Here is a 16,237-nt window from a genome sequence, read left to right as displayed (position 1 = left end):
AACTGGGGAGAAAAGCTCCACAGAACAATAAATGAGCAGCAGAGTACATGAAGAACAATTGAATATACATACAATAGCAAATAATACATACTGCAGCAAACATTCGCTATACATACAATATGAAACATAGTAATGAACCGATATACCAATATCTAGCTAAAGGCTAGGAATAAAGTTAGGATGTATATACAGATAGTACCAAGCTCAAACAGATACAGTTCTAAACTCGTATACCTAAATCTTATATACAAATACTACACTAAACTCAAGCAGAAATAAAGCAGAAGCTCCACACAAAGGTGGAACAAGCTAGAAGGGCTAATGGGATGGAAGGGGAAGATAGAGGAGTAAGAGAGGAGACTGAGTGAGTAGTATTTGTGGTAGTGAGAGGAAGCTAGGTGCAAGTCAGTTGGATATGGATTTGGAGTTGGGATGAAGTGAGGTAGTTACGCATGTTATAACAGGTCTGAGACATTGACTGAGGAGGGAAGGGGAGGGTAAAGGGTGAGCCAGAGCCTGCAGAGGAAGGAATGCAATGATCAGACGGTGTGAGGCATGGTGGCTAGGGGAGGAGAGAGGAAGGGGAGGTAAAAGGAGGGTTACTAGTCGGGACTGGTGCATGAGCATAACCAGACTTTTTAAGTGAGTTTTTAGTGCAGTCCTGAAGTGATTGCAAGAAGTTAGTATGGTTATAGGGGGGGGGGGGTTGTTCCATAATCTGTGAGTTCTTGGGTATGGACATTAGAAGTAGATTTTTGATGCTGGAGCATAGAGATCTAGTGAAGCAGTAGGGCTAGAGAAGGTTTTGATGGGGTGGGACTTTAACAGGATGGTTTACTAACTTTTGGGCAAGGGAGAGTTGATTCAGGTGAAGAAGTTGAGGGAGTTCAAGCCAGTCAAGTTCTCTAAGTGAGATACAGTGGTGGCTGCGATGATAAGATGCACCAGTGGCAAACTTAGCAATTTTATTGTAGCAAGCCTTGAGCTTGTTTAGGTCTGTTTATCTAAGTAGGTAAGTATAGAAGGTGCAGAGTAAAATGGAGATTAGGTGGGAATTGGCAGCAGAAATTCTGGTTGTCTTGGTGAGGAATTGTTTGTTTCTGTACAATGCACCTAGTTTTCTGTGAACCTTTTTTATGGTAAGAGAAATGTGAGTGTCAAATCTGAGATTGTTATCAATCTCAACACCAAGTAGTTTGGTGTGTTCTGTTGGGGAGATGACGGTATTGTCTTTGGCTAGAATATTAAAGTGGGGGATAACTGGGTTAGATTTAGTGGCTTGGAAGATGAGTTTAGTCTTGCTCAGGTTGAGTAATAGCTGGGCATTAAATAGCCAGTTTTTTACAGATGAAAAGGCTTCCTGTGTGATCTTGTGAAGTGCAGTTATAGTTGGGGCTGAGCAGGTGAGGGTGGAGTCATCTGCATACTGTATAAGAGAAGCATGCTTGGTGGCTGTGAATAGATCATTGGTAAAGAGTGAGAACAGTAGGGGACCAAGGATGGAGCCTTGAGGAACACCGAATATTACAGGTAGTCGAGGAGATAGGTCATTATGCCAGACAACTGATTGCTAGCAGCCAGTTAAATAGCTGTGAAACCAATCAGTAGCTGATTGGGAAAAGGATTGGTTAGTGAGAACAGAGATTAGTAGTTTGTGTGAGACCATGTCAAAAGCCTTGGATAGATCCAAAAATATAGCAGAGAACAGCCCATTAGTTTTATGATGAAGGATAGCAGTATTGAAAGAGAGCAGGGTGGTAGTAGTGCTGGGGTATGGCCTGAAGCCATGCTAGGTGCTGGACAGGAGGTTATAAGCTAAGAGGTAGTCTACGATTTGAAAAAGGATGCATTTCTCAAGTATCTTGGAAAGTGGAGAAAGGATGGCTATGGGACAGTAATTGGAAAGTACAGTGGAGGAGCCACCTTTATGGAGGGGAATGATGTGGGATATTTTCCAGAGTGTGGGGACATAGCTTTCTGATAAGGGCCGATTAATTAAGATAGAGACTGGATAAGCTAGGGCTTCTGCTGCTATTTTTAGGTATTCAGAGAGGAGATTGTCAGCTGCAAGTTTTGTAGGCTTAAGTTTCAGTAGAAGTTTTTTATATATAGGAGGTAGGCATTGATGAAAAGGAAAAGACTGTGGGCAGAGCATTTTGTTTTGATGTAGGGAGGCTGGGTAGAGGGCTGTGTTGTTTAGTCAAAGACAGAATGGTTTCAGTAAAGTGTTTATTGAATGAGTCAGAAATATTGCTGGAGGAAGGGGGAGAGGTAGGTGTGTGTGGGGGGGGTGCCTACTTTACCTGGGTGGAGAATGGAGTTTATTGTGGACGAGAACTGCTTAGGGTTGTGATGGGTGGAGTTTGGGGCAGACTGATAATATTGGGTTTTATCTTCGTTTATTTGCTTTTTGACCTTGTTGCGCAACTCTAGGAATGACTGCCTAGAGGAGGGAGTTCTTGTTAAGCGCCAGTGCTCCCAGACCTTATCTCTGATTTTCATTAGTGCCCTGGTGCTTTTTTGTAGCCAAGGGGAGCACTGTGTTTTCATTCTGGCATTTCTTATGGGGGCGTGTGTGTTTAGGAAGGTGCTACTGAAGAAGTCGATGGCTTCATCCAGACTGAAGTACTTTAGTGGTGTCCAATCACATTTTTGAAGGGATTAGATAAAGGAAAGAGGGTTAAAGTTTAACTTATTTCGAATTTGCCTATAGATAATGGGTTTAGCACAATTTAAGTGATGTCTCAGAAGGAATGTTGGAGTGTGGTCACTGAGGGTGTCTGGTAAACAGCCAGCTAAGTATGAGTGAGGGTCTTTATAGACTAATGTCCAGTCGAGAATAGTACGTTTAAGAGTTTTTATTTATCCGGGTAGGTGACTGTATTAGTTGAGAGAAACCATGAAGGCTTACGTGTTGGATGACTGTTACTACAAGATACCTAGTTGATATTAAAATCACTTAGGACTATGGTTTCCCAGGGTAGGGAATGGCTAGCCCAGTTCAGGAGGTTTTCCAGGGGTAGGTTTTTTAGCCAGGTGGGAAGTAGTATCCTATGATGTTGACTGTTTTATTTGGGTTTAGTTTGGAGTTGGCATATAGGATTTCTTCATTTCCAGTGTAGAGGGGTAGATGTGTTTAGGATCTGGATGTTGACGTGGTGTTTAGACATTAGAGCCGCACCAACCCCTTTCTTAGATTGTCTATCTACTCAAAGAATGTTATAACCTGTTGGGAGTTTGATGTGAGGTTTCAGCCAGGTTTCAGTCAGGATGAGAATATCAGGACAGTATAAGACTATGTTGGCATTTAGGTCATAGATTTTATTACTTATACTTTTGATATTTAGACACATGAACAAGAGGTCAAATGGCTTTCTGTTGGATGTTAGTTGTGAGAAGCAGCAGCTATTAGGAAGATTTGTAGGTGAGGAGTTGGTAATGGTAGGACCAGGATATCATGACTGAGGGCTAATTTAAGTTTTATAAATCTGGTAATTAGCCTGTCATATTTTAGGGATATTTTTTGTTTGAATGTAACAGGTGACTGGTAGTATGGTGGATGTATTGGGATAGAGATTGTGATGGTATGACAAGTGTGATTAGTAGGTGGGTGATGGATAGAAGGAGAGTAAGGGTGCAGTGATAGTGGTGGGGTTTGCCTATTATGGAGTTCTGGCAGGATGTAAGGTGTGCAAGAAGAGTGCAGGCAAGGAGTGTAAGCACATTAGGTAGTAGCATGACTGTGTCAGATAAGCAGTTAGATTGGAAGTGGGTGGGGTACTGTGGGTGGCAGAGGAGATAGGTTACTAGTATTGTTCTTATTGGTTGCTGGTTATTGGGAGGGGATAGTGCCTAGAATAAATCTATATATAGTGGGGGCGGGTGGAATTAGGGGGCAGGATGGGGCACGAAGTGAGCCCGTGCACAGCATGGGTGAACGGAACGGGGCTTAAACCCCTTGTGTCCTGATAGACACATTTCTTGGTAGTAGACTTAGGTGGGCAGCATTGTTTATTGGGGTCTGTGTATATGTACTTTGTAAGTATAGAGTGCAAATCTTTTTTTCCTGTAATGATGCTTATTGCACCCTTAGTCTCACTTCTATCCATCCTACAAAACGGCCTCACTGAGACAGCAAACTAGGAGCCATAATCGATACTCCTAACGATGTGGACATCCTACAAAAGGGCCTCACTGAGACAGATGCCTGGTGTCAAAGACATGGTCTCAAGCTCAATGCCAAAAAGTGCATTGTCATCCCCTTTGGTAAAAACTCTGTACCCATGAACTACAACATAGGCGGTAGTATGCTTAGCACCAAAAGTGTGATAAGAGACCTTGGGACACAAGTGGACAGTAGTCTCTCCTTTGATAATCACATTGCCACAGTAGTCAGGAAACCCTTCTACGTGGAACACCTCATCACAAAAGGTTTCTCATCCAGAGAAAAAGAGGTCATTGTTCCCCTCTACTCATCACTCATTAGACCCATTATAGAGTACAATGCCCCTTTTGGTATGTACCTCACAAGACATACAACAACTGGAAAGGCCGCAGAAATACCTCACAAAGAGGATTACCGGCCTCAAACAGATGCCCTATGCAGACCGTCTCAAAAAACTCCAGCTTTACTCCATCGCATATTGCCTACTCAGAGGTGATCTCTGCCTAACATACAAAGCTATGTCAAACCCAGAGCTGTTGGACATGCTCCACTTAAAGAAATCCCAATCCCTCCAAGCTACATGCTCTAGGGACCTAAACTTTATCACCACAATAAACAGAACATGCCGGCAGGATAGATTCCTGTCCCAGAGACTTCCCATACTCTAGAATAAACTACCTATCTATATCAAACAAAGCTCCTCATTAGCACTCTTCAAGAAAAATCTTGATGATTGGATGGGAAAAAGGAAATTCACCCCGGGGATCACCTCTGTGGCTCTGCTCGACAGTGGCACAGGAAAATAATTTTCCTGGGTGGCAAAAGCCAGGGTACCTTTTTGGCTGGCTTGTATAGGCCCCAGGGCCGATAGCCTAGTACCTACCTATGAAATTAATGTGAGATGCGTTTTACATTTTTTTTTAAAGAAACACCTTTATCAAATAATTACTTATGATATAAGCAACCATAAATTTAGAGAAATGAAAGCAAACTTTACAGACATATTTTCAGTTGCAAACATTATACATCCCTTACAATCTATCTAGTCATTGTGAGTCAAACATTCAAAGCTCATTCAATTCCTGCTATGTGTTAAACCTCATTCCTCCTCCAAAACATCATTCTGCATGTATTTTTCCCCAAATTCCCATTTTCCTATGTAATTTGCTCCTACAATTTTCTAAAGATCCTACTTCCAGTTGTTTTATCTCTGTTACTATATTCACTGCTTCTAATGCAGTTGGTTTAAACTTTGATTTCCATTTTCTAGTAATTGCTTTTTTGGCAGCCACTAGAATTAAACTCAGCAAGGTCTTACTATGTCTAGACAATACTGATTCTGTATCACAGCTCAAAAAATAATTTCCTTAGTTACACCAATTTTCCTACCCAGTATTTCTAACAGAGTAGTCTGCAGGGAATTTTTAAAGTCTACCAACTCATTATACACCCTAAAAAATATATTCCCAATTACCTATCTCCTTCCTATCATACCTCCAACATTTGCAGTCTACCTGACAAAATTTCTTTGGAGTCTGTTTGGGGTATAAAATACTTACGCAAATACTTCCAAGCAAAGATCCTAAATCTTCTACACCTTGTTCCATATTTGGGAGTCATGCATATATCCCCCATTATTCCTTTGTGAATTGTTCATTCAGTCTCTCTTTCCAATCCTTTCTAACTTCCTCTGATTAATTCCTATGGTTATCATGAAGTATTTTACATGGTCTACTAATTATCCTTTTCCTAACAGTAGCTTCTGTTCTAGATGCTACTAAAACATCTACCAGTGCAGTCTTTCTCTTAGGATCCCCATATTTCTCTTTGCCTATACTCTTGATATCAATCCTTGGTAGGAAAGGCAGTTTCTAGCCTGCAGTCCAAATTAATTATTGGCTTCATCCCATTCTATTACCTTTTCTTTTTCAAGAACAAAAAACAGAAATCCAATGCTAAGTAGCTTTAATATCAAACACAAAGCTTTCAAATACAACTCTTTGTCAGTGTGTCTAAGCTTTCAAGTACAACTCTTTGTCAGTATGTGGAGTACAAAACCACAATTAGATCAATTTATACAGCAAGACAGCCACTCAACTCATACATTTAATTAACATTTAAAGTGCTCTCATTTAAAATACTTATTTAGCAAATAAAAGCATATTTTCAAAAAGCCTTCCTAAAACTATTTATCAAACATACACTTACACAAAATGCAAAAAATAAAAAAAATGCAAAAAATAATAATATATTTATAAACATTATTCAATTTTCAAACCAAATCTTTTCTATCCTTTAAAGTGGGCTTAATACTAACATTAGAGTTCAACCCAGGAAAGTTATCAGCACGGAAATAATTTATCCACTTATATTCAATCAATTCAGTTTTATTTTTAATTCTAAACTTAAGCTGTAACCCATTATTAGATATATGTTTTGCTAATGCATTTGTCATAATGTTCCTTTGAATATCTGATAAGTGGGCACTTATTCTCTCCTTTAATTTTTTGTACATCTTGCTAATGCAGAAACAATTGCACTGAATACGGTTGGCAAGATAAACCACATTCTCTGTACTACACGTACCTCTAGCTATAAATTTAAATATCTTTACGCTTAGCGGATGTTTAAAAGTTGTATCAGTACTGATATTTGCACAGTGTACACAATTAAAGCAGGAGAGAATGCCTGATTTATTATTTACAAAATATAAAATTCTTAGTCAATCTGCTTTTATTCACATCTTTATAACAGAGTAGCTGTTTAAAATTGTTTTCTCTCTTAAAAGTAAATTTTGTTTTTTTCTCTTACTAACTCATTAGCTTCCTGATTCAAGTCCAATTCTTCCGAATAATTCTCTGTATCATATCTGTATGCCTATTATATTTCATTATATATTTAATTCCATCGACATTCTTATTCCTAGCTAGTTGAGTATCAGGTGAATTACTATTTTCCCTTGCAAAATAAGGCATAGCTATACCACATCTCAATTGGCTAACTTCATTCTTAGAGTGTTCAATAAGGCTTCTATTGCAGCCTCTGCTTTTAAAATCTAAGGCCATCCCATCCATTTCCTTAAGAAACATCCCATCTCTAGTACTTAACCAACTGGCTCTCGACTTGGCTCTTAACCACACCCCTAAAAATATGCTTGGGATGCATACTTTCTGAGTGGACATATTTTACTGCTTGCCCCTTTTTCTATGGATAGTGCTGTTAAAGGTGTCATTCTCCTTTATGATGGTAATATCTAAAAAATTAATACTATCCAATGAAAAATTGACATCAAACAATAAAAAATATGTTGTGGATTGCAAATACTAAACAAAAGCATAAAATCCACTACTAGTCCCTTTCCACAGCAGGGAAATATCATCTGCAAATCATTTATAAAATGGCAAATCAGCATTTCTAAAGGTCTTCTCATTTTCAAAAAATATTTTTTTTTATTCCCATCTGGCCAACACAATATTAGCACAGGTGTTTGCGACGGGAGTCCCCATCACCACACCTTGCTGCTGATGTTAGATGCTGTTGTTAAAACTAAGCACATTATTTTCAAGAACACATTCTAGCATAGAGCATAGCAGTTCAATCTTAAATGTACCAAATTCACTATATAGATTCAAATATTCCCTTACTGCTTCAATTCCAAAAGAATTCGGAATGACAGTGAATAAGGATTTTATGTCCATTGCTGCTAACAAAATATCAGTATTAAAGCTAGTTACACACCATTCATTGAGAGACAGCAAAAAATCACGTGTGTCCTTAATAAAACTATGACATAGTCTTAGTAAGGGGGCTAATTGTTTATACACATATATAGAAATAGCTGTAGTAATCCATTTCTTACCAGTGACTATAGGTCTCATGGGAGGTGTAGTTAGAGATTTATGAATTTTTGGTAATCCATAAATAAATGGAATTACAGGATTAGCTAGATACAAGTAATTGTAAGTCTCTGAAGTTATACTACCCTCCATTATTAAATTATAAAGAAAACCTTTTACCAGACTAATAATTGTATTGACAAATGTTTTATTAACTAGAGTAAAAAATCACTCATCCAGTTAAAGTACTGCGTCTTACTCATTATTACAATCATCCCACCTTTATCAGTATTATAATTATATAATTTGTACACAATGAATTAATGCAGTTTGTTCTTCTTTAGTAAGGTTATAAAACCTAGTACCTTTCTGTTTAACAAAGCTTCATAAATATCCTGTGCAGACATATTTGCAAAGGCTTTAACTACTGGAGTACTATATGGTAGAAAGGTGCTAGCACGCTTCAGAAACATTTCGTTACTTTCATTATTTTTATACAGTTTCAAGTCCAAAGACCTAACAAACAACCTTAGTTCAGTTAACAAGTCCATCAAGTCACCAGCTGTAGATGGAATAAATGATAGCCCTCTGGCTAACAGTTGCAATTTAGTAGAATCCAGAACATAGTCTGATAAATTGAGTATATTGCTGACACCAACAGTTATTTTTTCATTCTCTTGTACTGTGCTCCCTGGCCTACCTCGTTGAACAGTTTCCATGAGTTCTCCTCCTCCTCTCCTCTGTGTCTCAGTCTTTTCCTGCTGCTGCTTCTCCCCTGCTTTTCCCTCTCACTGCTATCAGTTGTTGCAGCGAGAAACGCATTTGCACTAAAAAATTATCATTAGATTTAGTTAAAGCATTCTACTTCAAGTGCGCAGATAAATTATTGTTTGTATTAACTTGTTCATCTACTTTTTCAGTTTCTGAACCAGTTTGGGAAATGGCTACAAAAGCATCCAAGTCTGAAACGGCTTCTCCGTACTTCGCTGGCTTTGAACCAGTAGGCGGGGCCATCTCAATGCTGTCCAAGGATCGTTGATTAGTTCTAGCAACACAGCCATTCATACCCAGCATAACCTCTCTACTTACGATCAATGAATGAGAGGTACTAGGTGGAGTCATCTCAGCTATAGCATGTGTTTGGTCATCATTACTGGAAGCTTGCTTTCTAATTGGAGGCGATGAACTTGGCCAAAAAATATGTTTTTACTATTAAAGTAATTTATGTCGTGAATCAGTTTCCTTTTTTTCGTAGCAATCAAGCCATCCTCAAAGACTTTTAACTGTTGTAACAGTCTATCACATTCTTTTGAAACTGCAATAAATTCAGATGAATGAACTAGGGTTTGAATTTCTGCTGCCAACTCTGTTTCATACTTACTAAAAACCTCATTCATTAACTTCATATAATCGGCACTAAGCTGTAAATTCAACTCTTGCCACCTCAACAACAATTCCTGGTATTTATTTCCATAAGTAGGCATCTTAGTTACTCTTAGCTCCCTAGGAACAATACCCAACTGCAAATAAACATTAAAACTGAGTCTTTGCCATTGTAAATTCTTATAGTACTCCATTTTATATTTCAAAGTATTTAAAGTTTGTTGTAAATTACTTATCTCAGTGGTTTTAGAAGCAGCAGTCAAAGTTGAAGAGGCAATTCCATCGGTGGTGGTGCAAATATTAAAAAGTGGATTATTCTTACCATCAAAAAACATGAATCTTCTCAGTCCTCCTCCCAGTACATTGGGGAACATGTACTTGAGCAGTAGTAGTAAAAGAGCATTCTAGATGTAACTACATTAGCTACAGGTGTCAGAGTTATACTTGAAAGCTTTGTGTTTGATATTAAAGCTACTGAGCATTGGACTTCTGGTTTTTGTTCTTGGATTTGTATTTGCACTTGAAGTTCTTTGGCTTACAAGGTGTTTTTTCTTATTTACTTGACTACCTTTCCCTTTCTAATTATTTGCTCCCAATATGGTGGTTCCTTTTCCAGTAAATTTCAGCTCTCTCTTGCCGATTCTCTGTACCCCTAATTGCAGTCATCCCTACTGTAGAATCTCCTTTCTCCATTCCTATGTTGGCTTGGTTCTTAGAATACTTTCTGCTAATTAATGTATATAATATTCTGTATGGTTATTGTTATTCTACTTAAGGATCTGCATCCAAAAATCCCAGTCTCTCCTTGTTTCCCAAGCTTTCCCCCTGTTTCATCATCATCCCTTTTGACTTTCGATTATAGCTTTCTGCTTGTGCTATGCATGGGAGTCTTAACTGTGTAGCTCTGAAATATACCTTCAAATCAGGCAATACCAAACCATCTTGTTCAATCGGAAGCATTAGCTTATCCCACTTCACTCTTGCCCTCTTCCACTCCCAATTAAATCCTTCAATGCTTTATTGTTATCCACAACTTCTCCTCTGGCTGATAGAAGTGTGTCTGACCTGTGTATAAAACTAAAGAGACTAAATACATTTTCACTGCTTGCATCTTGCTATCCATATCCATAAAACAGAGCTTCCAAATTCTCAGTATTTGTATTATTCTTTTAAGTCTCTTCCCACATATCCTTAGCTGCCATAACCGAACCCTTTTTAATTCCTACTCCTAAGTGTTCATTTTACTATGTCCCCACAAATATGGGTATTTCTGAACTTCTGTGTGTGTGTGGGTACACAGTTTACAGCTATTGCCTTTATTTTATCTTCATTAATTTTCTATCCCAAAAAGACTTGAAACTAAGAAGGTTCCACAACACTGGAATGTCCTTTCTGGGTATAAAATAATATAATTTGCAAATAAAGCCAACTTTTCTTGACTACCATACATACCAATTGTATTCTTGAATTTCTGAGTCCCTAATTTTCTTTGCCAATGGTTTTAAATATAACAAACAACAAAGGGGAAAGAGGACACACTTGCCTGGTTCCTCTGTTCAAATAGAACTTATCACAGAGACCTCCCCCACTTTAATTTCTGCCTCCGATCCCTCACATATCATTTTATAATTTTATTAGGGAAAGCAAATGCATCCATTGCCCTACTCATAAAATCCCAGCTTACTCTGTCAAATGCTTTCTCTGCATCAAGACCCACCAATAACAGTAGTATTTTCTTACATTCTCCTTCCTTCTGGATCATCATTGCTCTATTTATGTTGTCAAATGTTTACTGCCACTCCACAAAACCACATTGATCCATATCTGTCAATTTTGACATCACCTTTGCCATTCTTTTAGGCATTATACACATAAAACACTGTATAATAATGGTTTAGAATTGAAATGGGCCTATATAAAACTATCTGATAGGTCTTTATCATCTTTAGGTATTACAACCACCACTGTTTTCTTCCAGGATGTTGGTGGTGATGCTCTTTGCATTGATATGAACAGGAGATGCATTTTTCTGTTCTACTTTTCATTAGATATGTTATTTTTTTTTTCTTTAAAGGTATACATGTGGGTTTGATGGTTTGTTTTCCATGTACTAGGGTGTTTTCAGCAGACTGTGTGTGTGTGTGTGTGTGTGTGTGTGTGTGTGTGTGTGAGCATGTCTCTTTTGTGTGTGCAATTCATGAACTTTAACTTTATCAAGTGGTGTAAATATGGTAGGTTTAGTAGAATTTCAGTTGATAGATATACCATGGGGGAAAATAAACTGCTGAGGACACACACTGTGAATGCAGATATTGTACCTAGATTGTAGATAAAGTCTACAAAATGTACTAGATTGGTGTTTCTGTCTTGAACTTTATCTGAGGTCTACCATTAGGATAAATATATATAAAGAAAAATTATGAGTGCATATTCATTACGCTCCCTGTCTCCACCACACGCAATCACTTTCCTTCCAAATGCAACAGAATTAATTCCAAAATCTGCAGCAACATAATATATCTGTATATATAAATGTCATTGTGCCAGTACTATCAATTCATACAGCTTTCTAGCTACCCAGCTACGTAGTGTAATATGTAATGTCCTTGGGAAGAAGATACTTGCATTGGCTCTCTTTAAAAGACCCGCATTCCTTCAAAACCAATGACATACTGTCCTGTGGTTTTTACCTATGCTTATTAGAAGAGGGCATGTCAGACTGCCCTTAAATCTGCCTCCACTCTGTTCCTTTTTTGTCAGTTGCATCTCTGGCATTCAGAAAGGTAGTTATGGAAACATCAGTGTCAGTGACTCACAACCATGAAAGCTTCAAATTCTGAGAAATGAGGCTTGAGTATACATCTCGGATAACTACAGAAAAAAAAAATCACATCTAAAACAAGTATGCTTACAGCACAGATTAGGAGGATTATGTCAGGACCTGGTATGATATAGGATGACAGAAGTATGCCTTACATTCAAATATTTATACTTACAGAGCAGTATATGCAACATTACATTTAAGCTTGGTTTGCCTGCAAGACTATAAACAGCATTACATTTGAACCTGGCAGGCCTGCACAGTACATAAAAGAACATTAGATCTGTACCTTGTATGCCTACAAGCAGTGTAAATATAATTACATCCAATCCTTCTATGCCCACAGGACAATAAAAATATCATTATATCTGATATGCCTACAGGTTAGTGGCACATCTGAATTTAGTAGTCCTAAACCTCAGTCTAGAACAGCTTTGCTTTCAAGCCTTTGTTTCTTCCTCTGTTTTGGTGTGTCATAAATCTAAAAATTTTGGGTGGGTATAAAATCCAAATCTTTCTAAGAGGAGCCACAACTAAGCACATATAAAATAAAACACACTGGAAAATATCTGACTGAACCAAAGTAGGAACAATGCCACTGGTTCAGTCCACAAATTCTTTAAATATTTCATTGTGCGCTAATACTGTGGTATGATAATACAAAGAAGCAGCCTCTTCCATAAATTTTTGTAAAAAGAAAATATCCTTCCATGCTAACCTACCTCATATGGTGTCAGTAAAGGTTTGGAAAAGGCTTTTCCCCAGTCAATGGAAAGACGAGGACAGGCAATTTGGACCCACCTGTAAAAAACACATCATTTTGTTATTTTTTCCTTCAAGTATTCCTCTAAAATTTATTTTCATTCCTAGGTCATTTCTTGGACTTTCTTCAAGGCACAGATACTGATTTCAGAACAGAACATTTCAGAACAGCAGGTACTTTACCATGCACGTGAGGACTGCATGATATCACTGTTGCCTGGTCAGTGGTTCTCTGTTGTCTGCTGTTTCATATTTTAGTACATCCAGGGGTGTCAGGAGACTGCTTAGGTTTTAAGTTATCACTATTTTAGTTTTTGACACAAAGGTTTACCATACCAGTTGCATAACAGACCATCTATCTGCATAGCCTAGGCTTTTCCCCAAACGATAACCACCACTCTGGGGACTTACCAGACAGATAGACCCTGCTAAGAATACACTTACAGTAGCCATACCCAGACCCTGGTGAAAATGCACTCAGTGTAAAATGACATACCTAAACCCTGCAAAGAATGTCCTCATGGCATAGGTAGACATACATGGTCTGTCTAGCAAGTGGTCATGGTCAAGAAGGTGCAAAAAGGATATCACAAAATTGTGAAGACATACATGCTCACTATATCCCACTGATGGTATACCTGCTATTTTTACTATTTATATTCTGTACGTTGCGATTAAAGTTTTTACTTACTTCATTCTTACTGTGGGATCGCCTTGCTGTGGTGTCAGTTCAGCCTGTGTGTTTGCTTATACCTGTTACATCACAACCAGTACTAAATCTTCAGCTGATGGAAAGGAAAGGACAGAATGCTAAATTCCAACTTGAAGTAACAACCAGCAACCCATATCTGGTCTAGAACCTGGGTCACTGGTACAACGGGCAGTGGCACAAGTCAAAAGGATCACATTACTACTACTTTAGTACTACTGTCACATATTTAAGCTGCTTGTCTTGTAATTTGGGCTTTAAAAGATACAGACAACTTTCTTCAGCTTGAAATATATACTGTTTAAAGGTAAACTGCTACAAACCTAGAGAACAAGATATGAACTGCATCTATCTGCAGTACATCATACAGCTTATGTATTCCCTCTGGTAACTGGCAAGTGCACCGAGCTTAAATGACCATTATCAAGCACGACTTCAGTTGGCATTCTGACAAAACAGACACTCAGCAGATGACACATACATTGTCATAGACTATACAATGCAATGAGTGCAGAAAGTTGCGGCAGAACAAGACGAATTATAATGTTAAATTCACAGGAACAACAACACAAGCATAAGCTTAAACATGCCCATTAAATTCCTTGTATTCCAGAATGGCCCTGAGAAAGGGACAGCAGGTCTCAGTCATCCTGCTTGGTTATCAAAATGACATTAATAAGCTATCCCTAAGGCTTATGCTATTACTTGTTTAAAATGCTTCCTATTGTACTAGACATATACACAAAAAGTGATTTTGATCAAAACGTGTACTGAATCTTCAAATGTAAACAGCAGGCTCATAATTTGCAAGTGGCAAAGTCAAACAGGAATTAAACAAGTCATGTCTATTCACAAGTGACACAGGATTGGCTATTTTTAGTCAGACTGCTGTTTATGCAGTTTATAGAACATCAGATTGCTAGTTAGCCTTGTAGCTTTAGCATCTGCTGTTTGTCTGACAGCTGACCCTTTTCCCTAGTTTTAATGCTGTATTAGGCATTTTGATGGCAGTAGCACTATGAAGGCACAGCACACTCTGCAAGCATATCCCTGAGGACCCATGGCCTTGAACTGCTTGTTTCACCATCCTGTCTCTTGCTAGTAAGTGTCAACAAACCAGCTACATCAACATCTCAACATTATTCCAGTAGTGCTTTAAAAGGGACAGTCTCTGCCCCTTTTTATTTTTTTTTTTCTTTTAAAAAGCTAGTTTTAATCTTGCCTGAGACCCAAGTACCCCCAACTGGCTCTCAGCCATGTTTGATTTTCTAAATTAGATCTCGGACACTGAAAATCAGAGAGGAGTGCATCCTGAAATAGAGCAGTGCTTCAGCAGTAGTTTATCCTGTCAAAGTCCCAGCTACAGTTCACACATAGATGCTTTCTATGGCAGAGAGATGTATGGGATTCAAGGACTCCAGTAAATACAGCGATGCAAGAAAACCAGCAGCATCCATCCACAGACAGAACAGTTGCTGTGTAAGTTTATCTGTTCCAGCGCTGTAAGCAAGCAACAAAATTATGTCCGAAGACAGCATGATGACTCTTAGTTGGCTTTACTAAATAGAGAAAGGTCACATGTGGAATTCTCCATCTATATCAGTACCCACCCAATTTGCATAAGATTCTTTGCATCTTTTTAGGTAAAAGGCAGACAGAGAGAAGTCCTGCAATATTACCTATGTAAGTCAAATTTCTATAGGGGCCCTACACCAGCTCTTTCTTTTATACACAAGTCATTGTTTTGAACGTACAATGACCACCTTTTTTTCTGTTGCTAGGGAATAATGAAAAACTGAAAGAAATGTAAGAACAAAACTTATACATAAAATAAAAGATTCTGGCAGCATGCAAGAACTGGTTGGCCCACCCAGTCTGAGAGGTTAATAAAGCTACAGATGCTTGGAGAAAGCATATGACAACATCTCAAGAAGGTTTATGTGGACAGTTCTGCAATGGTTCAAAGTCCCAGAAACACTGACAGAATTAGCAGAGGTTAGGCACTGACACCCAATGACAAAGGCACAAACAGTATTCAGACTGACAGAGGGTTTCCTAGTGGGACTGTATGTGCATCAGGGCTCAGCTCTATTCACACTGCTCTTCATAATGGTTACAGACTACATTAGTAAACAAGTAGGAAGGAGCAGATCAATAAAACTGCTCTATGTGGGTGATGTGGCATTAAAAGACAATTCTGAGCAAGAACTTCAGCAAATGATAGAGGACAGGAATGTAAAAGTGAAAGCATTTTGTACGGACCTGAGTACAGGCAAAACAGTGATAATGACAGCAAATGGGGAAAACAGAAGAAGCTTAAATGTGAGACAGGAGGGAAAAGAACTCAATAGGTTAACAGCTTCAAGTAAGAGGCATGGTTGAGGAGAAGAGAAAGCTGAATGAGGAGGTCAAAGCTAGAATCAGATGCCGTGCAGCAAACAAAGTGTCATGGATAGCGTGGTCAGAAGAATGCTGAAGAAATTGAAAAGCAAGTTGTATTAAATAGTGTTGTGACCAGTACTTCTGTATGATAGAGAAATTAGGGCAATGAAGGCAAAACA

The 16,237-nt window shown here is 38.3% G+C and overlaps 1 protein-coding gene across 1 annotated transcript in view; it reads right to left on the bottom strand.

Annotated features, from left to right (window-relative positions):
* Positions 1-16,237, bottom strand: part of LOC122787586 (2-(3-amino-3-carboxypropyl)histidine synthase subunit 1-like) — a 2,760,216-nt gene that overhangs the window by 261,167 nt on the left and 2,482,812 nt on the right. The window contains exon 7 of the mRNA XM_044054371.1: positions 12,928-13,006. Coding sequence (XP_043910306.1) covers positions 12,928-13,006 — 79 coding nt within the window. The remainder of the gene's footprint in view (positions 1-12,927; positions 13,007-16,237) is intronic.

The sequence above is a fragment of the Protopterus annectens genome, chromosome 13.part0 (genome assembly GCF_019279795.1).
Source record: "Protopterus annectens isolate FY-2018-M chromosome 13.part0, PAN1.0, whole genome shotgun sequence".
Classification (NCBI taxonomy): Eukaryota; Metazoa; Chordata; order Ceratodontiformes; family Protopteridae; genus Protopterus; species Protopterus annectens.
Note: the sequence above shows the minus strand (reverse complement) of the source record. Positions and strands in the feature narration are given on the sequence as shown.